Source organism: Gymnogyps californianus, chromosome 2, assembly GCF_018139145.2.
Source record: "Gymnogyps californianus isolate 813 chromosome 2, ASM1813914v2, whole genome shotgun sequence".
Taxonomy (NCBI): Eukaryota; Metazoa; Chordata; class Aves; order Accipitriformes; family Cathartidae; genus Gymnogyps; species Gymnogyps californianus.
In genome coordinates, this window is record NC_059472.1 from 10,961,690 (window position 1) to 10,982,303 (window position 20,614).

Genomic DNA, 20,614 nt, shown 5'->3' on the forward strand with positions numbered 1-20,614 from the left:
GAGAGACACTTTACTATTTTAATTCACCTGGTCCTAAAAAAGAAAAATAAAGAAAAAAAAAAAAGAAGAAATACAGCCCCCCTCTTTCCCCTTTTACATAAATACTGGATCTGAGCGCTTTTTGCTCTTAAGAAGTTAAAAATAGGAAATCATATCAAGTCTATGTGCTGCATCTTTTATCAAAGCCTTTTATGAACATCAAAACCAGCTCCTCTGCGCTCTTTTATACTTTCCTGCTGTCACTCACAATTCATAAAAGGGGACTACAGAGATACAAAGGGTAAAGCACTTCCCAGCACTGTGACAGGGAGCCAGGGACAAAAAACAGCTTTTCCTCAAAGCTCTGAAATCTAAGAGCAATTTTATGATATAATGTCACTTTTAGCACAAGAGATGAATAATAGATATTCAAACTATAATAATACTTTCACAAGTAAACAATGCTTTGCAGTGTCAAAGCTTTTCAGCAGCACTGTCAAGCCTTTGCAGAAGGATCGACAGTGCAATCACCGTAACACCACCGGGAAGCAAACACTGCGAGAATAAACAGGCGTTTAACCGAAAGGCAGGGTCTCTCTGGCCGAACTCCATCTGTGTTCTCTAGAGACACATATCCAGATCCCCTCTATAAAAAAGGGAGGTATGGAGATTAACAAGATGAACCAGAAACTCTTTACATATAAACTTGACTTTGACCTTGCCGTCTCTCAGAGACCTGCGATAAATCCAAACCTCCTCCCCATCTGTACAATGAGCGGGCTTACACTCACCTATATTCAAGAGATATGAGCATTAATTAACTCCAACATTAAAAAAACCACATTTGAAAGATGGTAGCTGCTAGAATATTCATGACTCTTTCCCAGCCTGTTTATATAACTGGATATGGAGCAAATCCCCCATGCAAACCATGGCAAACCTGACAGCACCATTTAGCTGTTCAGCATCTTTTCCACAGAAGGCAAATTCCATAACTTGTGGTCACCATTACTTTTTTCCTGCCTTGCACAGTAAGAGTTAGGAATTTGAAGGGAGGAAGTGATAAACCCATGATAAAAAAAATTCCAGTGAACTTTCAGCATTATCCTAACCAAAAAAGAATTTCCTCCTTAGTCATCCACAGGCAGAGTAAGCCAGCTCCCCCGTGAATTACAGAAGAGCAGGGAAAAAATGCTTATCTGGGAGATTACTTCTCTTCCTAATACCTCGGTATTTAATTTTTAAGCAGGGCAAAGGTCAAATGAAAACCACCTGATGCTGATGTAAATGCAGCCCTGGATAAAACTGCACAGGGATCCCAGCAGAAAGAGCTGCTCCTTGCAAAAAGCTTAAGGAAAACCAAGCAATGGTTCCAGTGGGGAGGGTGATGGCACTTCAGCATCCATTTGCTACAAGGATGCTGTCAGGGGGCAGGAGGGCACATCCATGCTGTGGAGGTGGCTGAGCCGAAAGGCAGCAAAAGCCCTTGTAGCCCACAGGGAGCCGGGGCAGTGTGGGGGTCCCAGCATCGCTCAGCACCCCAGTGAAGGCCCCCAGCACTCCTTTTTGACCAGGCAAACTGGGGTGTTGAGCCCACGCTGGAGCGGGACTCTCACCTGGATGGTGGGCAGGGGTCCACCTTCCAGAGGCACCAGGGCTGGGATGCATCTCTGCCTCATCCCCCAACTTGTCTACCATAAACTATATAAAAATATATAGTTTTCTTATTGCACAGCAGCAGAGCACACGCTCAGGTCCCCTTTTAGCTTCTGGAGCCCTGGGTCTCTAATTCGACCTCCTGGCTTTGACACTGCAAAGGTAAAAAGCAGGCAGCGCAACAATGGTTTCCTGCAAAAGCAGAGCTGGCGAAACCACAGGATCCCCAAAACATTGCCAGGGAAAAACCAGGAGGCTGAGTGCGAGATTTGCTTCCAGCTCAAGAAACACCCTCAGAATAAAAAATTGCCCAAAACAGTATTTTGTGTTTCTGAACTGGGTTCCACGCCATAGGACCAGAAGGTTGGAGAGATGCCCTCCCTTGGTGGCAGGCTGGCCCCATGGCAGCCATTCCTGCTTGGCAGTTTTTGTCTGCCACCCAAAATCAGCAACCAGACCAGCTTGGAGATGATTAAAACTTAATTACAAACTCTTCAGATCATGTCCCATTCGCAGCTTTGGGACGGTGCAAATCCTGCCACCTTCACCAACGGCCCCTCCAAGGGCCTCTCGCAGCCTTGGGATGCCAGCCAGCTTTGGAGTCTTTACATTTTCGTGGCATGAGACAAATTTCACTACGAGTTCCTCAATATTAATCCACATAATGCTGCTCAGCAGATGGGAGCCCAAGAAAACAGCCTGTCGACACCTTCGGCTCTGCAGAGCCCCTCAAAGCAATGCAAAGGATTCAGGAGCCGAGCAGATACTCTTGCTTTGCTGGCTTTAGCAATGATACATCTTGTGGTAATAGTTCATTGCTTCTTTGCAACCTGAAGCAGCACAGTAAGTCAGCAGATAGTTAAGTATTTACTGTGCATAGTAAGTCAGCACCTGCAGATGCAGGCGCTCATGGAAAAAGCAAAGATCACACATTAAGAAAGATCTTTATTCTAAAAGTAATGACTGTGATGCTTTAGTCAATATAAAGCAACGAGCAACATCTCAAAGCAATAAATAGAGGACCATTCAACACATACTAGCAGGATTATTCCAGACCTTTAAAAATAAATATTTACTTATAGAAATAGAAATAAATAGAACTACAGCATTGTGTACCCCCAATTAGATGCCCCGCAATGAGGGCACGAAGTTTGGGCACGAATGGCACACGCCGAGATGCTGTCAGCAAGCACCCCAAGAGAAGGGCAGACCTAAGGAGCGAAAACGCGTGCTGCAAAAGGGGTTGAAGGTTTTAGCACAACCTAAGGACTGAGATCCACAATTAATTTGCTTTGCTTGGGTTGGCTCTTGCCGCTGCGTGGCGAGCAAAAGCCAACATCCTCCAAACCATGATCCTGAGGTCAACAGCAGCAGGATGAGCAGAGGTCCATCAGCATCGCTCACCCTGGGCACCCTCTCCTCCAAACCCCCCCAGGCAGGACAGGGAACAAAAGATCGAAGCAAAATTTCAGCATCAGCAGCTACAGCATTTTCCCCAAGCAGAGGAAGAAGCAAATCCAAAGATTCAGCTGTAAATATTTTTAAAGTGGCAAATGGACTTTTGGCAGACAAGCTATGAATCTTTAAAAGCACTTACTTGCATTTGCTGCCCCCAACCCTTGCAAATCCAGCCTGCTGAAGTGGTAAGGTAGGTTGCCCACAAACTGAAAGCTGAAACTAGTTTCAGCCCCAATTCCAGAGAATTGGGAGTAATTTTAGAAGCAGGAAACCATCAAGCAAGAGACAGCATCTGTAGATTAAATCCTCTTCCTTTGCCAGGCTTCGATACATTCGAGTCACAAAACCACAAAGAAAGTAAGACTCCCTAAAAAAAGCTTCATTGTCAAATTTATTTTATAGCTTTGAGGTTTTTTTTTTTTTCCCCTAAACCAATAAATACTTGCAATTCCTTTATTTGCTGCCAGCTGGGGAAAGATTTGACAACTTCTGCAAATCTGCAATTTCAGTGCTTGTCTGTGCTGGGCACTAAAAAATTCCTCTCAAGTGAGAGTGAGAGGGGTTAGTCATGACAAGAACATCCCTGCAATATGCCAGGGCTGCTTTTCACTGTCATCCAACCATCATTAATACCGACTTAGCCCGTCCGTGATTTTTATAATCAGTTATGTGCTTTTGAAACACACACCCGAATATATTACCCTCACAAGCAGCCAAACTGAAGCTTTTTGTATTTTTTTTTTTTTTAATTGATAACAGGCATCTGTCCCTAGACCTACCCCTTAAAGGACATTTTGACCCAACGCTCTGCCTGCTGACTGAAAGGCTTTGCTGTTTTACCAGCAAGCATTTTAAATGCTGATGGAGTTCATCTTTTAACTAGCGCCCAGGGATGCACCTGGAAGCCCCCCAGCCCAGGTGCTCGTGCTGACCGAGGGGAAAGCCCTTAAATTACACTCCCTTTGAAGCTGCCCCTCGTCTGTGCAGGATGAGACCGGCTCTGAACAAAACCTGAGATGATTTTTCTTCCCCGTAAAAGACAGCTGTAAATTTGCAACCCAAACATCGTTCTTCGCCAAGCTCTAATTCTCAGGCCACCCCCAGGTACTGGCAGGCTCTCAGGTGCCTGCAAGGCCTTGTGTGACTCCCTTTGCAAGGGACAATGCAGAATGCAAGATTCAGGGTACATCTACCATGGTTTTTCTCCTTGCTCGGTGTCAGCGCAGACCCATGCAACGCAGAGGACAAGCACTGCTGGGGCTGCTCTGGGTTACCCAGGTAATGGGCAGGTTTTGTGCAGTCTCCAAACAGGCATCTCCAGAAGCACCAAAGCGACTGCACCACTGCAGCAGAGCAACTATTACCCCATTTTCTGGGGTGACCTTGAGCACTGCTTGTACTCCAGAACTGTGGCCAAAGCTTCTTCTCATCCTCAAGAAGAAATCTGTGTACAAGTGGTGATTACACCCCTTCTGGCTCTCCAAACAAGAGGAAACCCAAGGAACTCCCTCGCATCAAATTATAGAGATGCTCTTCCTAACAGGTTGAGCAACAAGGGCCAGGAGGAGACCAATAAACACATTTTGCACGTATGTTCCAAGTCTTCTAGAGGTGTTCAGGGCTCTAACTAGTTTTTTCTTTGCCTGCAAGGAGGAAAGCCCAAGCTCCTAGTTACATACAGAAGATAAAGCTCATTCCACCGCAATGCACTGCTGACAAAGGACCTTTTCACATCTTACAGGAACAAGTGGAGATCTGGTTTGCCACGTCTTTATCAAACAACTGGCCACAAAAAAATAAAGGACTACAGATATCAATGGTGTTTGCTTTAATTGTAGATAAAAAGCTTGCACTGCCAGTGATCCTTCTTTCTTAGGTGCCTTAGAAGTTGTTAGGAGCTAGTTAATAAAACACCAGACATTTCGGTGATGGGAAAGCTGTGTTCTGTATTCCTGAGAGAGAAAAATGGGCTGAACAACTTTCCTGATCAACCCACACAGTGGGGCCTGCCCAATTTTTAGTCGTTTCTTAATTTGGTGCACAGGATCAGAAGGCTCTGAGCAAAGCCCTCGCCGGGGCTGCTCTACGGTGGTATCCACCGCTCCGCTCACCCGGGGCCAGATCCTGCACAGACCGGCCATGCCTTCCCTCTGGCTCCACCAGCAGAAGACCTAGCAGGGCTGGGAGGACAGTGGGATGCCGGGATGCCCAAGCTATGAGAAAGCCCAGCCAGGGGCACCTCAGTGGGTGACTGCAGCTCTGCTGCCCAACACGCAGCAACGTACCAAACCTGAGTTGCAAACCAGCATTTTGCAGCAGATCTAAATGAGAGTGGAGTTTGGCTTGGTGAGCCCAGGTGAATCTCAGCAGCGTTTATTTAGGTTTAGTAAATTGTTTCTGTGCATTGAAGGACAAAAAGCTAGGGGAGAAGAGAAAACCTAAATACCACTATACATAATGTTATCACCCTTCACAGGGTGACAGGCAAACAAACAAAACAAATAGGACCCAGGCAAACAAATAAAATTATTTGGTGACTTCACCAGAGGTACAGATGGAGTCACTGGAGGAGTCAGCTGCAGAATATAGATTTCTTAACTGCCCTTCTTCTCTCTCTTGGCCATCAGAGAAAGCCTTCAGACGCACAGAAGAGGCATCATGCAGAAGAAACACAATCATTTTTCAGTGCATTTTCTATGTCATTTGAGCTGGACTACAACATGCTGAGCGAGCAAAGCAGGAGCACAGGTCAGCAGGGGGAAGTCAAACACTGAATGTCCTGGTCCCAGGGGATGCCTCTGCAGCAGAGCACAAAGCCCATGCAAGCAACGCCGGGGGTCTCCATCCTCCCTGAGGGGTGGGATCCTGCAGACGCTGCTGGGCTGAGCCTCCAGGCAGTCCTCCTGGAGAAGGTCCTGTCTTGGCACATGACCGTGTCACAAGGGGATTTACCACCGACCATCCCCACCAACCTGGCATGATGCTGCTTTTCACCTACCACATCCAAATCCCCGTGGTTAATTCTAGCCTCTCTTACAGGCACAGCAAGCACTTGACTTTCCTGCTAGTTAAAGCAAAGAACCTTTTTATCCTCAATCTTTGTCTACGATCTCCATTTGGCCTACGGGTTGCAGTCAAATTCAAGCGCGAGGCGACCAATTTTGCTTCCCCCCCGCACACGCTCTACCCCCCCATTTCCTTCCTTTAATCTGATGCGAAATTGCGCTTACGAAGCAAGAAGATGAAATTTTTAATGCCTCACAAATGCTGATGGGAATGCAGAATAAATGTATAGCAAAGCATTTTCAGCCCTTTTCCTTCAGCACCTCCTCTTTGTATATGTTGTGGTTTAACCCCAGCCAGCAACTAAGCACCATGCAGCAGCTCGCTTACTCCCCCCACCCAGTGGGATGGGGGAGAGAATCGAAAGGAAAAAAAAACCAACAACCTCGTGCATTGAGATAAAGACAGTTTAATAGGACAGAAAGGAAGGAAAATAAGGATAATGATAATAATAATAATAATAAAATGACAATAATACTACTAAAAGAATTAGAATTTACAAAACAAGTGATGCACAATGCAATTGCTCACCACTCACTGACCGATGCCCAGTTAGTTCCCGAGCAGCGATCCACCCCTCCCAGCCAGCTCCCCCCTGTTTATATACTGGGCATGACGTCATATGGTAGGGAATATCCCTTTGGCCAGTTTGGGCCAGCTGTCCTGGCTGTGTCCCCTCCCAGCTTCTTGTGCCCCTCCAGCCTTCTTGCTGGCTGGGCATGAGAAGCTGAAAAATCCTTGACTTAGTATAAACACTACTTAGCAACAACTAAAAACATCAGTGTGTTATCAACATTATTTTCCTGCTAAATCCAAAACACAGCACTATACCAGCTACTAGGGAGAAAATTAACTCTATCCCAGCCAAAACCAGGACAATACAGTAATAATAAATAAGTTAAGCTAGATTCAAATAACTAACTTCTTCTCTACCCTGTAGAAGGGGCTATCTGTTCGCCAGCACACATGAGCAGATTCAACCCAAACCAGCACAACTGCCAAAAAGGATGATTTTCGCAGCACATTGCTACCCACAGAGACCAACACAATGATCCGGTTCTGGTTTTAGAGAAAATGGAAAAAAAGCTTGTCACCTTCACAAAAACATCTAACTCATTGTAAATGACTATAAAAATGCAAATTTGGTTGTTATCACTACAGCTATTGAGTTATCCATGTCTATATTGAATAGGAATAGTTTTAATTTCAAAATTTAAAGCCTTCTCCTTTTTTATGTGATAAATCATCCTCAAAATGACATTCTTCAGCAGAAATACTGTTAAATTAAGAAGAGGAAAATGGATTAAACACTCATGTCACCTCCTTTGAAACCAGACAACGAAGCCTGATAAGCTGATCCACACGTGGCTGGTGCCAGCTGTGGGTTACAAACACAGCAGGCAGCTGCCTGAGAGTCCGGGGCAATCCACGAGGAGGAATAAGGAGCAGCAAATATGAGCACCTCCATCCCCCTCCTCAGATGCGAGGCTCAGGTTGGGCATCAAAACCTTCAGGAGAAGCTGACCCCACCACTCCACACAAACCTATATCTCAAATTGGGTCTGCATCCTAACGAGGAAAAGCCACCTCCAGAGCAAGGCACCAAGGACTTTGGAAGGTCTTACCTTTAGCAGAAGCTAGTAAGGAAACAAAATGATTGAACGCCTAAAGATCAGGCAAGCAAACTGGCTAGTGAATGAGAAAACCATCTACATACCTGCTGGACATGAGCGCAGCTGCACTGGAAAAGCTCTGGGAGAAGAAAAAATATCCTTCTGCTGGGTAAAGCAATGGCTCCATCTTGAGAAAACGCAAGGGGAGGTATTCCAGTAAGTGACCGGTTTGCTATAATCCTCAGGACAGAGAGGCTTCCTTCCCAAATGACATGAGGTGACCCAGGAAAAAACAGCGTAAAAAGACGGTGGGAACTTCCAGATGCTTTTATCCGCAGCCAATGTTCTCCAGAGAGTTTTGGGGGTCCATACATCCTGCGATCCTAAAAATCCTTGGGAGCTACCAAAAGGACCACGCTGCTGGGCTCCTCCAAACGTTACTCCGGACCAGTGGGAAGCATGGGGCTGGGACCTTCAGAGAGAGGAAAGGGACAGGCTGTTACACGACAGCTCTTTCTTTTTTTTTGTCAGAGGAAAGGAGACAGTTTTCCTCCCCTCTCCTTTTTCCCCACCCCTTCTAAAACTAATGAGGTGTTTTCTCCACCAAGGAAGAGAGGGACGGAAAGGGTTGTAAGGCAGCAGGTCAGCAGGACCACCTGCCTTCCTGAGTTCAGAGGAAAATGTCCATCCACCGTCAGGAGCATCACACCGTCAGGAGTCCGTGCTGAGGTCTGGCCCAATCCATCAGCGGGCTCCTACCCCCCACATCTCAGAAACACGTAGCTCTTGAGTACAACAACCCTCTTTGACCTCCTACCAGGCAGAGTTACGCTTCCCACCTCTACGTGCAAAGAAAATAAACACATTCCAGCAAAGTGGCTCAAAATACCCAGGGAATTAGTCATAAAGATTCTAGGATTTGACGTATATAAAGCCATCATAATGTGGGGGGTGGGGGGGGTTGTTTTTGTTTTGTTTTTTTTTTTTTAAATCTGATTTTACTAATTATGCTGGGAATAGAGTTGTTGGGATTTTTGTTTGTTATTTTAAGATACAAAAACTGTCGCACAAACACAGGCGATTGCCAGGCCCGGAAATAATGCTTAGCAAGCACTGAAAGGAAACTCAAATAACTCTTTGCCCGACACTGTTTTCTAGTTCATCTGTAATAAAAACAGCAGAGAGCAGCTGAGAGCCAAAAGGGGTTTTTTTCTGCTTTGTTTTAGCTGCAGCAGCACAGGAAGGTGATATCATTGTGTAATGTAACCAAGCAAAGGAGTAATGAAAGTGCAAGCAAATAGATCAAATAGCACAGGGTTAAATAAAAGGTGTGATAATCATTTGTTTCTCTAATTGTGTCAATAGTGTCTTATCTATCCTCAAACAGTGGAAATGTCATCAGATATAAAAAAAAAAATCAAGTGAATAATTAAATGCACAAAACCTCATCACTTTTTCCCCAGATGCTCTCTTTAAAGGGTTGATTAGGAGAATCATGTGTTTACTTTAAATAAAATTCCACTGATTTTGATCATGTTTATATCACCTCAAGTAAGAAACCTGCTTTGAATCAAAACTTCTTCCTCCCTAAGGAAAACAACAAAAATTGCCTTCTCTGCAGTAAAGATGCAGCCTTACCGCAACCCAAGCTAACCTGGGTCGTGATGCCACCAACGGGACTGGACGACACCGTAACCCATGAAAATCCAGTGTCTTTGCAACGTGTTTGAGTTGTTAACTACAAAACCCAGCACGCAAGTCAGTACAAGGCAATTGGAAGTCTGTAGACAGGCTCGCAGATGAAGTTGCAGTTGAAGTCTGCTAATTCATGGAAAAAGAAATCTGAATTGCCTTGCCTTTGCTTCTAGTTTTTTTTCCAGTGATAGGAAGAGTTAGGAAATTAAACATTCCCTAACCTCCCCCCCGTTAAATGAACTGAAGCTGAAGACGGTCTGACCCAAACCCCTGAGCTGATGAAAACATTTTGGAAAAGGACTTGAATCCCCCAAAATAACTCCCATCCCACCAATTACACAGCAAACCTCAGCCACTTTGATGACTATATGGCACTCAAAATGCCTGTAAAACCTACTTCTCTACTGCAAGAACACCTGCCTAAAATCCTTGAGCCAACGGTTTTCTCTATAAACCAATTACCTGTAAAATATGAGCATGCAAACAGAGATAAAGCTCTGTCACCAGAGAAATGAGACTTGCCCCGTAGACCCAGCCCCTTGTCGTGCTGTGCCCGGAGCAGCAGCAGGGCTTTTTGTCCCGTCTCCACCACGGATGTGTCAATATGTACTTTGCTCGCTTCTCCTGGGAGACAAGCCCAACGGTCCTCACTGTCCAATGAGCAAAAACATCATTTTCTTGTTTTCTTCCTTTTATTTCTCCCCCCACCTCACATACACCACACCACTCACATCACTCCCATCATCTGCCTTCAAGCCCAGCGGGATGGCAGCGGGACCCAAAGGCTGTGGAATAGCTCAGTGACCAGCATCTTGCACATGTCGTGTTTTTACATAAACATATGGTCTTTTCTAGCCAGGTTATAAGGGTTGGGACAACTGATACACCAATGACAGATGATTAACGTTCATTTTAAGCATCTTCCTTCACGGTATGGAGGATCCTCAGCACCTTCCACCCCTGGATGTAAGGAGAAGATACTGTCTCAGTGCTTCCCAGTTTGGGATGCAGATGAAGTTTAAACTCTTGTGCCCAGGAGAGATGCCTGAAAAGTCAACTTTCCAGTTCCTTGGACTCTACCCTTAAAATGCGCCAGGTCGTTAAGGCTAAGCACTCTGCCTGTTATGAAGATCCATCTCCAGCTCACTGCACTCCAGGCTCTCAGCAGCCTTCTGCTTCCCGCTCAAATCGGAGGGTCTTCCTTGCAGACTGCCTATAAGTATTGCCTAACACCAACAGTTTAGGTCTTGCCCTAAATAACTTACTGAAGTTCATGCGGTAGGTTGGCAGCAAAGCCCTGAAGAACATCCAGATTTTGCAAGTCATGGGCCAGCACTTGAAAAACACATTTATCCTCCCCATCCCTTGAAAAACACATTCATCCTCCCCATCCCTTGACGAGGATTAACTCCGTTACTCGTACACAAGAGTTCAATCACCCACATGAAAAAATACGATGCGCTGAGCATGCGTCCAGCTCTGAGCAAATAAGGCATCAGCCTCAACACGGAGAGGAGCACTCTGAGCCCATGGCTCCTCTCCAAGGCAGCCAGAACAAGTCAACATGGGCTGAAGGAAACCAGCAGCGAGCAAAGCATGCCCTGCTACACAGAGCCCCTGAATGATTAATAGCCACATGAAAAAAGTTAAGAGACTCATTGCTAATAAGTTAAGAAATACGGGGGGAAAGAGAGAAGAATAAGGAGTTCCACCTGTTAAATTTTGACCATTATAGAGTCCCAAGTGCAACGGCTCATTCTAAAAAACAAAGGGTGTTTTCTGTGCCTGTGTTTTTTGTTTTAAGGAAAGGGCTGTTTTTCCACTTCAGTATGTTCATTACAACCCAGCCATGTGAGTTAAGTGCAGTAAGGGACCTGTTAAACCTCATGATCTGCTGTAGTAAGCTCCAACAGCGACTTTATGATGGGCAAGAATGCAACCGGCATTCGCCTCCACTGCTTCATCCACCGGGCACCACAGGCAGCATGCGCTCAGTTCGCCAACACTGAAATCCCCTCCTAAACACAAGGTCAACATCCCAAAATGGTTCGTTACATCCCCATGCAGAAGAACATTTCCAGGTGCAGAGACTGCTTATCAAAGCCAATGCTACTCAGCAGAGGAAAAAAAAAAATAAGAAAAACCCCCAACTTTTCTATTTTTCTATAAATTCTCCAGCTTGTTTTAAGCAAATGGTTACAGGTGTATTTGCTGAAAGGCAGCAGTTCACTATAGTGGGTATCCCAGCTACCACGAGGGAATGGTTTTCTCCTGGTTTAGTGAGCAAAAGCAGGCTCAGTACCAGCGCAGGTGGAAGGAAGAGGGCAGGATCAAGCCCAGACTATCCCCTGCAATAACATCCAGCTAGTGACTCAGCTCAAGTCATCTCCGAAACCTCTCCTTAGCTGTTACCTCCCTGTTCTTAGGCATGTAATTTTAAAAGAGCTATAGACTCAACATGGCATAGCAGTGAAAGTGGCAAAATCAGGGGTTTTCAGGTCAACAGCACTTGTGTTTATCAGTGAGGAAACATGAACTTGTTTACTTTATGGAGTTATGGAAGGACACCAGTAACAGTCTCTTCTATCATGTGCCTATAATATTTATGTCCTTATAACAGAGAAATAAACAAAACCCTAAAAACAAATTATACTCCCCCCCTCCACCCCCAAAAAAAAAAGTAAAGGCTGCTTCTCCTTTTCCGCCTCACTCAGCAACACCAAGTTCTTGGAGTAGCCTGACTGCTTTTGAGGGCTTCACAAGCTTGGCCAACAGCTGCATCCCAGGCAGTCTCTAGAGCTAGGGCTTTTCCTCCTAGATCAGAAAAAGCAGCTATGGCTGGGACATGACTAATTGGGGGGGGGGGGGGGGGGGGGGGGGGGGGGGGGGGGGGGGGGGGGGGTCAGGGGGGGCACTTCACAGATGCTCCACCAGTCTGTGACCAAGCAAAGACACATGCACACCCAATTAGCAGTGCAAATCACGAGCAGACCATTACAGTTTGCTCATTAACCCTCAAGAGTTGGTAAACTTGCACCAGTCTGAGCTACCCTCTGTAATACAACCCACTGTTTGTATGACAAAGTATTTTAGGAAAACAAGGTAGAGGCAAGAACCATTTCTCACGTCCCACCCTACCATTTTTCATCCTAAGAGTCAATTCCTTCCTGCAAACTCCAACCAAAAGATGTTTGAAGGAGAAAGACAAGCATGGAAGGATTGCCCGGTAGATTGGGAACGGCAGCCTATGCTCCGCCCAAAGATGAGCCATTTGATAACGCATAAATTTCAACATAAAAATGCTTCCAAGAACTACTGACTCTTGTAATAGTTCCACAAGAAAGTGCACTTTTTAAAATGTAAGCCTAGATATTCCATTGAAGGTATCATCACACAAATTCTTCTCCCTTGCATCCATCCAGGACTCTTCACCCACACTCAGTATGGATCTGCCAACCAACCTGAACCAACACCCAAGAGACCAAGGTGCTGCATTTTTACGGCTCAAGTTCTCACACAAAATGGAGGTCATGACTATACTATTTTGTCTTCACAAAATGATTCCAAATGAGGATCACAAGTAGGGATGCTATTATTTAAAACACGGCTGAGATGCCTTACAACGAACCCTGTTCTTCTAACCCTTTTTGTTTTGAAGACAAAAAGAAAAATTTTAAGCGAATGTCCCACAATCTGACATTTTAAGCACCTAATGTCACCTTGGACCATTTTCAAAGTAAGATTTAATAACCTTATGCTCCACCTGCACCAGCTGGCATAGTCATACTAAAAGAAAAGAACTTTAAAATGTTCCCTAATGAGGAGTGGGGGGAGACATTCTCCTAATAAACGGAAGACTGTTGCATAGAAAATACCAAAGGAACAAACTGTAAGGTAAATATTAACTAGCTTTTTTATAGTATTCAAGACAGGAATGTTCCCCAACTTAGTAGGTGATAGTACCCAGAAAAATCATTTTATTTCATGCTATTGAAATCACCTCTAATATGGAAAAGAGCATTCCATACATCCTCCTCTTTGCAAAAGATGTCTTACAATGAATTAAAGTGTCATTCTCAAGAGATACTGAGTTGCCTCACCTGGAAAAATTGAAAGGTCACAGAAAAACCAAGTCTATCAAGAATGACCATTTCAGCCCTGAACCACTTCCAGCTCAGACAACGGCTACGCTCCCTCTAAGATGCAATCAGGCTTCTTGGGTAGGAGGAACATTCACTTGACCGCCCAGTGATGCTCCAAGAGCGTGGGTCACTCAATAACAAGCTGACTCATTAAAAAAAGCCTAGCCTTTTTTTTTTTTTCTTCTTTCATTTCAGAACATCTGTGCAAGACCCCAGCACAAACTGCCCCTGCCTTGCAATTATAACTTTAGCTGGGTGCGGGTGAGACCAGAGGAGCTGTAACCCCTGCACTCTCCCTCCAGCTCCCCATTCCCACCACGCCGCAGCACAGGGCACTGCAGGGTGGGGTACCCATTGCTGATCTCAGTTCCTAAATATTGCTGGCATGGGATGCGCATGAGGGGAAAATCAGACTTGCAGATCCGATGCAGAGGGATGTAAAGCAAGGGACAGCACTTCATGCCTCCTGCTCTCCCAGGACTGTGGATTCCGGCTTCAAAGCTGTTTTACAGAAATGCTGGCCCTCAGGCTAAGCTCGCAGAGATAAGCTGTGCCCCTTCAAGTGCAGGAGGAAATGGATTTTTCTTTCGCTTGTTTGCTTGCTTTTTTTAAATAGAGTCTCATTTAAATCCATAATCTCTACTCATCAACTTCAACTATCAAAAGAAAAGTCAAGATCTGTGCATCAAAATGAAAGGCAGGTTCCCACACCTGGGTGGAGGAAGGGACCTTTCTGACAGTTTTGTTAAGTGAAGCACATCAGTCAGCCCAGGGAGGACCAATGTCACCACCCCAACGTGGTACCTGGCCACACTGCAAGAGCAATTGCAGATCCTTCAGCTCTCTCTTCAGCAAATGAGATATGTCACACTTATTGGGGGCTCTCCTGCCCCTCTGCACCAGCCGGGAAGGAGGTACAGATAGGTCACCACCCTGCCAGAAGCAGGGCCACACTGGTCCAAGCTACATCTATCTAACCTTCTCTGCTTCCCATGGGCCTTGAGAAATGCAGGAGGGCTCATAACCTGTTGCGGGTTGTGCGGTGCTGCGGGATGGAGGCAGTGGAAAAGGCCATGCAAGGGTGCCTCGCACAACTCATCCCATCCCATTTAGTTCTAGGAGGAGTGAGAGTCAGTACATGCTTTTTGCAACACTCCTCTGAAAACCCACCAGGGAGAGCAGTGCCCGCCACAGGTGGAGCAGGGACAAGGACTGCAATACTTTGTGGTACGTTAGTCCTCATCCTCCAGGACTCCAGCGTGTACAGCCTCACGCTTCACCTCTACCTTTTCTTCTGCTCTTCCAACTCATTTTGGTCTTACATGCACACAGGGGAAACCACATCTGAGGACAACCATGCTTGAGGGCTGGGTCTGTATCTTGACCCAGCTCCAACTAGTTACCGACACAGCTGGACCTCTTGCAGGCTTTCACCAGTCAAAAGTGTGAAGAAGCATCTCATCCCACCAAGAGCACCAGAGACCTGACGGACAGACTCGTCACAGAGAGGATGCTTCACACAGCTCAACAAGCAGAACGCACAGCAGTGGCAAAAATGCGTCCCCAACAGCACCCCTGGGGCTATGCTTGGGCTTTTATTGGCCCACCCTTCCTTTCAGGACATTTTTTCAAGCATAATTGGGCAAAAGCACTATTTTCCTCATTGCAAGACAAACCTCCAGAAGTCTTTGTGGGTACAGATCTGTGAGCAAAGTCCTTCTGGCAACATGCTGGGCTGAAGGAAGTAACCGGGAGCCATGAGCTCTCTGCTGCTAACCTTGTTGCTGGAGGGGGTTCAGCTCTGTCTTATGGGGGCAAAGTCTCCCATGACCTACACTGCTATAAAACAGAGTTACATGATAGGTGTAAAATCACCAAGTTTGTGTTTTTCTTGGTAATCCCTCAACAACTGAACCAGGAGATGCCCACAGCAGATACAGATCATCGCTACCTGGTCACCAACATACAGGGATAACACAGTAGTGGTTCTCCCCATCAAAAGGAATCAGAGGGGGTTCATGTTTGTAAAGATTTTATGAAGTGCTACCAGTACTTCTTCCATTTCTGACATCAAATGTAATAAAAAAAAAAGTCCACTTATAATAGTTCAAGCTACTGAACCATTTAAATATCTACCTCCACACCTGCAGCAGCAATCTCCTCAGGACAAGGGGACAAAGCTGCCTGGGTCTGAACATTCAATAGCTGGACCAAAATGTCGCATCGCCTCTTACAAATGCAGAAGAAAGGCGGCTGGGAACCCACGAGAGTCCTGCACGACTTCTGAAAAGCCCTTGGTGACTCCACAGCTGCTACAAGCGTGCAGGAGGCAACCACTACCCACGACAAAGACCCAAATGGGAGATTAGAGATGATAAAAGAGCTCAGCCGCACAGAAAAGCCATTTTTGCGTGAACACTGCTAGGGGAGAGCCCTCCCAACCAGCTGGTTTCTTCTCTTCCAAAAGAAACAACAGGCACTTGTTATACCTGGTGGGGATGCAACCACTTTGGAGCTTTGCGTATACCCAGCAAAGCTTGTAACAAGGGCACACAAACCATGTGGTGATTACAGTCCCGTCCGCCGGAGAGGAGAAGCTGCAGATAAGCCTGACTGGGAGCCTAATTAGTACACATTTTTTAAAATTCTTTAATTCTTTTATTTCCTTAGAAAACAGACATTTGGTATTTGCCCATCCACTGGAAACTGGCGCTCACCCAGGTTTCCACCCCACTCTTCACACCCAAGTGGGCACCATTTCACCTCCCGTGCTGCCAGCAGGCTCAAACAAAGGCCTCTTTCTTTCCTTGAGTCTCGTATGCAGGCACGTGGCAGCAAGGAAACCATTAGCTCTCCCACCAGCCCATGTCTAGCCCCAAAGACCTGCAAGAGCTCTCACAGGTACGAGATGGAGTTGCTGCTCCATCTCCAGAGCTGCTCAGCTGCATCCCAATGTGCAGCCCAGTGCCGGGCTCCCTCGCTGGGCACCGCCACGGGACTCCCGGGAAATTGGGAAACTTCACTGCAAACTCGCTTCTTGCCTTGGCCAAAATGAACCATGGCTTCCCACACCTGGCTTGGTCATAGTGAACCATCCTGGCTTCCCCGAGCAGGGCTCAGTCTGAAGCTTGCAGTCACTTTTTGCTGCCTTTTATTTATGATTTTTAGTCTACAGCATTAGTTACTAGCTTACAATAAAAGGGAAAAAAAATCACTAAGCCAGCTACAAAAATAATCCTCCTGCTCGTTACATTTTTGCTTCTTTATCTTAGACCTATTCTTTAAGCCTTCAGGATCTAGGCTGTCACCATGAAGGCTAAAAACATGCTTTATAGTCAAACAAATGCTGAAATTCTCACAAGACTACACCACTCCAGCAACAAAGGAGTTGTGCTAAAATTATAAAAGTGGCTAACAGAGAGATTAATTAGATGCTATTAAAAAAAAGGCAGAAAACACCAGCCCCTTACTTTTCAAAGATAAAATCAACCAACTGGAGGCATCTCCTTCACAGTTGATGTTTGCTTTCATCAACCCCCCACCATTGCAGCCTCCTGAAATCCCTCTATTAAACTGGATTTGCAATTCTCCCTGTTAAACCATCCATACTGACACTGCTTCCAAGTCCAAGAAGGTAGAGATGTGCCAGCCACCGGAGTTGGGACGGTAGAGTTGGCCCTGTGAAGGCACCGGTGGGATAAAGGCTCAGCAGAAGACCCCAGTGCTGGCGAAGTTCGATCACTGCGGCATTGAACCAACGCAGCTCCAGCCCCGCAAACACCAAACTGATTTGCTGGTCCAACGAGGCCAAAAGGGAACATTTCTGAGCCTGCTGCTCCTCTCCATGCTCCTCCGGACCAGCTCAACTCATCAACCCAAAGGAAACCACACACTGCTTTTGCTGGGAGTGTTTTTTGCGGGTAAAGCAAACCAGCCCAAAGCTAGTAGAGAAGCAGCAAAGGGGTAAGGGCCAAGAAGGAAAAAGCCATTTTTTAATGAGCATAAATCACCCCTCGCACAGCTGACATGTTTCAAGCTTAATACTTGGCTCCTTTTAAAGCTGAATTCTCAGTGGCTGCCTCCTCCTCCAAGAACCGGACAGGAGCCCAGTGGTAATGACTTTCCCTGTGCACTGTCACACTTGGCTTGACGTCCGAGCATCCCCGCGGAGCCCAGGAGAAACCCCACGTGCTCCAGGGCTGGCACACAGCTCCGCAAAGGCAACTGAGGTGAAGATTTCAAAACATCTCTGGGAATAGCAGCGCAGAGACATTTTGGCAGATTAAGCTCTGTCTTCCTGTTACTTTTTTTAAAGCTCCCACTTGTTAAGGGCACATGTTCAATATTCCGTAAATAATAACAAAAAGTGTTTGCCATTAAACCGAAGCCCATGGAATAATTTGACTCATTTCAGCCGGCAAATCCAAACAAATGCCTGCCCCACTGTTACAGGGAGGTTTAATGTGCAGCTCAGCGAAGACAACGGGCACGAGCTCAGGACCTTCTTGAGTGAAAGAAAATATTGATATTAGGAAAGATTTCATAACAGCAGAGGATTAGGCTTCATCCAAACATAGATGTTGCATTGGTTTAACTAAATCCAGAATGAAAAAGTTTTATTTATTGCATCATATAATTACATTATGAAGTTACAGCCCAGGACTCATTTTTCTGCTGATATCCAAGAGCGAATCCCTTTTCTGCTGATGCAAAGATTCCCATCAAGGACTGGGCTCCATCTCTACCTGCCCCGTCCCATGGATTTGTGAAAGGATGTTTTGCTCACTGTCTCATACTTGCAGAGCACTCCCTACCGTGCACCACAGTTTTAATCCTCCTCACCAAAACCAAGTCAGTCCTACCAAGTCTCTGTTCCCATCACTCTGCTTTCACCTACATCATCTCCATCCTTTGTGAAGATTACTGCAGCCACATCAAGAGGATAAAAACAGAAACACAAAAAACAGGACCCCTGAAACACATCTGGCTCCTGTATAACCCTCTCTGTGTTTGCAAAATATACAGCCTAACGGTGGTAGGGAGCTGCAGGGAACCAGCTGCTTGCTCCTCATCCCCAGAGCTGCCTCCCACCAACCCTGCACCACACAAACAGGGCAGCAGCCAGGCTCCACCTCAGCTGGGTGGATGGATGACCTCCCCAGGTTGGCATCCCCATCATTTTGGTGCCTGAATGTGCACACAAAACCAGCTAACCTTCCTGCAACCCAGAGAGGCAATTTTTTAATTTTTATTCCAACACTGACAATGTATTGCACCTCTTCTCACTCCTTTATTGCTACTAATATTTTTATTTTAGTCATGTCCAGGCTCTTAAATGCTTAATAACCAGGTTTTCTGAAGAGCTTGCATGCTGTGAGAAAAAAAAGGAAAAAGGGAATTATTTTATCACTACATTAGCATCTAAAGGCATCAAAGGAATTCCTAGTCACATACTGCTTGCTGTATGTGAATGCAGTTAAATACTGTATTTACATACAAGGCCTGCTCCATGAGTCTCAGCAGAACTTACAGTCACAGAATCACAGAATCATAGACTGGTTTGGGTGGGAAGGGACCTTTAAAGGTCATCTAGTCCAACCCCCCTGCAATGAGCAGGGACGTCTTCAACTAGATCAGGTTGCTCAGAGCCCCGTCCAACCTGACCTTCAATGTTTCCAGTTCAAAAGGTCCCTTTTCTTTTGCAGGGATGACGCTGCCATGCACAGTGCAGGGTTCACCCTGCCAACGCATCTCATGGTTAGGCATTACTGCCCCCATTGCTCTTTGCCACGGCCCCGTTACTGGAAGCACTGCCTCTGCCGCTGTGCCAAGACAGCGATGCAGGTGAGTATTCTTTGATTTGCTCCAGGGGAAGGGGAAAAAAAAAAAAAAGAAAAAAAGAAAAGGTAGGGTCGGATGAATCTGTTTAAACATCAGTTTGAGCTTTGAAAATGCGTGGAGCCTGTACAACTGCTCCTGCAGCACTGACCATCCTCCGCCTCCATGGCTCCCCTGCCCCAGGCTCAGCTAAAACCTCCACACAGGCTTCTCAGCAGGAGAAAGGCCCACCAGCAAGTCTACCAAACCCACACGTAAAGTCAGAGATGTCTCTTACCTACTATGCAAATACATTAACACCAAAAGCAGATCCATCTGTCACCACGGCCTGAAGCACCCGAGTTGGGCCTGCCGCAAAGCTGCTGCCTGCGCTCCCAGCTCCGCTCCTCTCCTTCGCAAGAGCTGCTTAAGAAGATGATCAGCCTTTCTTAAGCATCTGACTTACCCTTGGCAGGAGCAAACAGTCTCACTTCAGCTTCTCCATTAATTTCAATGGAGTCAGGATTTCTCTCTCATGGTCATAATCTGCTCCAGGGACACAGGAACAGAAGATCTGTTTTCATGTAGATGCACATCCTTTACCACAAAGAATGGAGGGAGATTACTGCAGGTGATACTATCTTTCCTTAAGTGAAGCAATGTTAGCCCCAGTCCTTAAGTTCTCAGGGCTATTTGGCTGAAATACCTGAAATAACTTCCTTCTGAAGACTGCTCATCAAGACACCCTTTTTGCCAATCTCCTTCCTAGGCTGAACGCATTTCTCTTGGGGATGATGCTGGAGTGGAAGTCCGTGGCCTTTCCAGATCGCTTTCCCTATTTACTTAAGATAGCGAATGCAAAGCTGATACACATGGTACACAATCAGACTGCGAGATATATTTGGTGAAGGAAGCTCCCAAGGTTAAAGAAAAAGAGAAGAAGGAAGGAGGGGACACTTGAACGCATCAAGAATACCACAGTAAGTGGCATACTAACAACTGAACTTCGTGATTCAGGGCTAACAAACAGCAAAAAAAAAAAATTTTTCTAAAAGAATTTATTATAGGAGATTAAACTTAATCAGCTTTTTCTCAAGAAGATGACACCTCCTGCCCTCCTCTGACCCATCCGACACTGCTTCTTTGGGAGTCGGGCTATCGGATTAGACGCATTTGTAGCTGATGCAACCC

The 20,614-nt window shown here is 45.9% G+C and overlaps 1 protein-coding gene across 1 annotated transcript in view; it reads right to left on the reverse strand.

Moving 5' to 3' along the window:
* Nucleotides 1-20,614, reverse strand: part of LOC127013456 (uncharacterized) — a 58,226-nt gene that overhangs the window by 17,413 nt on the left and 20,199 nt on the right. Inside the window, exon 3 of the mRNA XM_050892340.1 lies at nt 7,874-8,241. Coding sequence (XP_050748297.1) covers nt 7,874-8,241 — 368 coding nt within the window. The remainder of the gene's footprint in view (nt 1-7,873; nt 8,242-20,614) is intronic.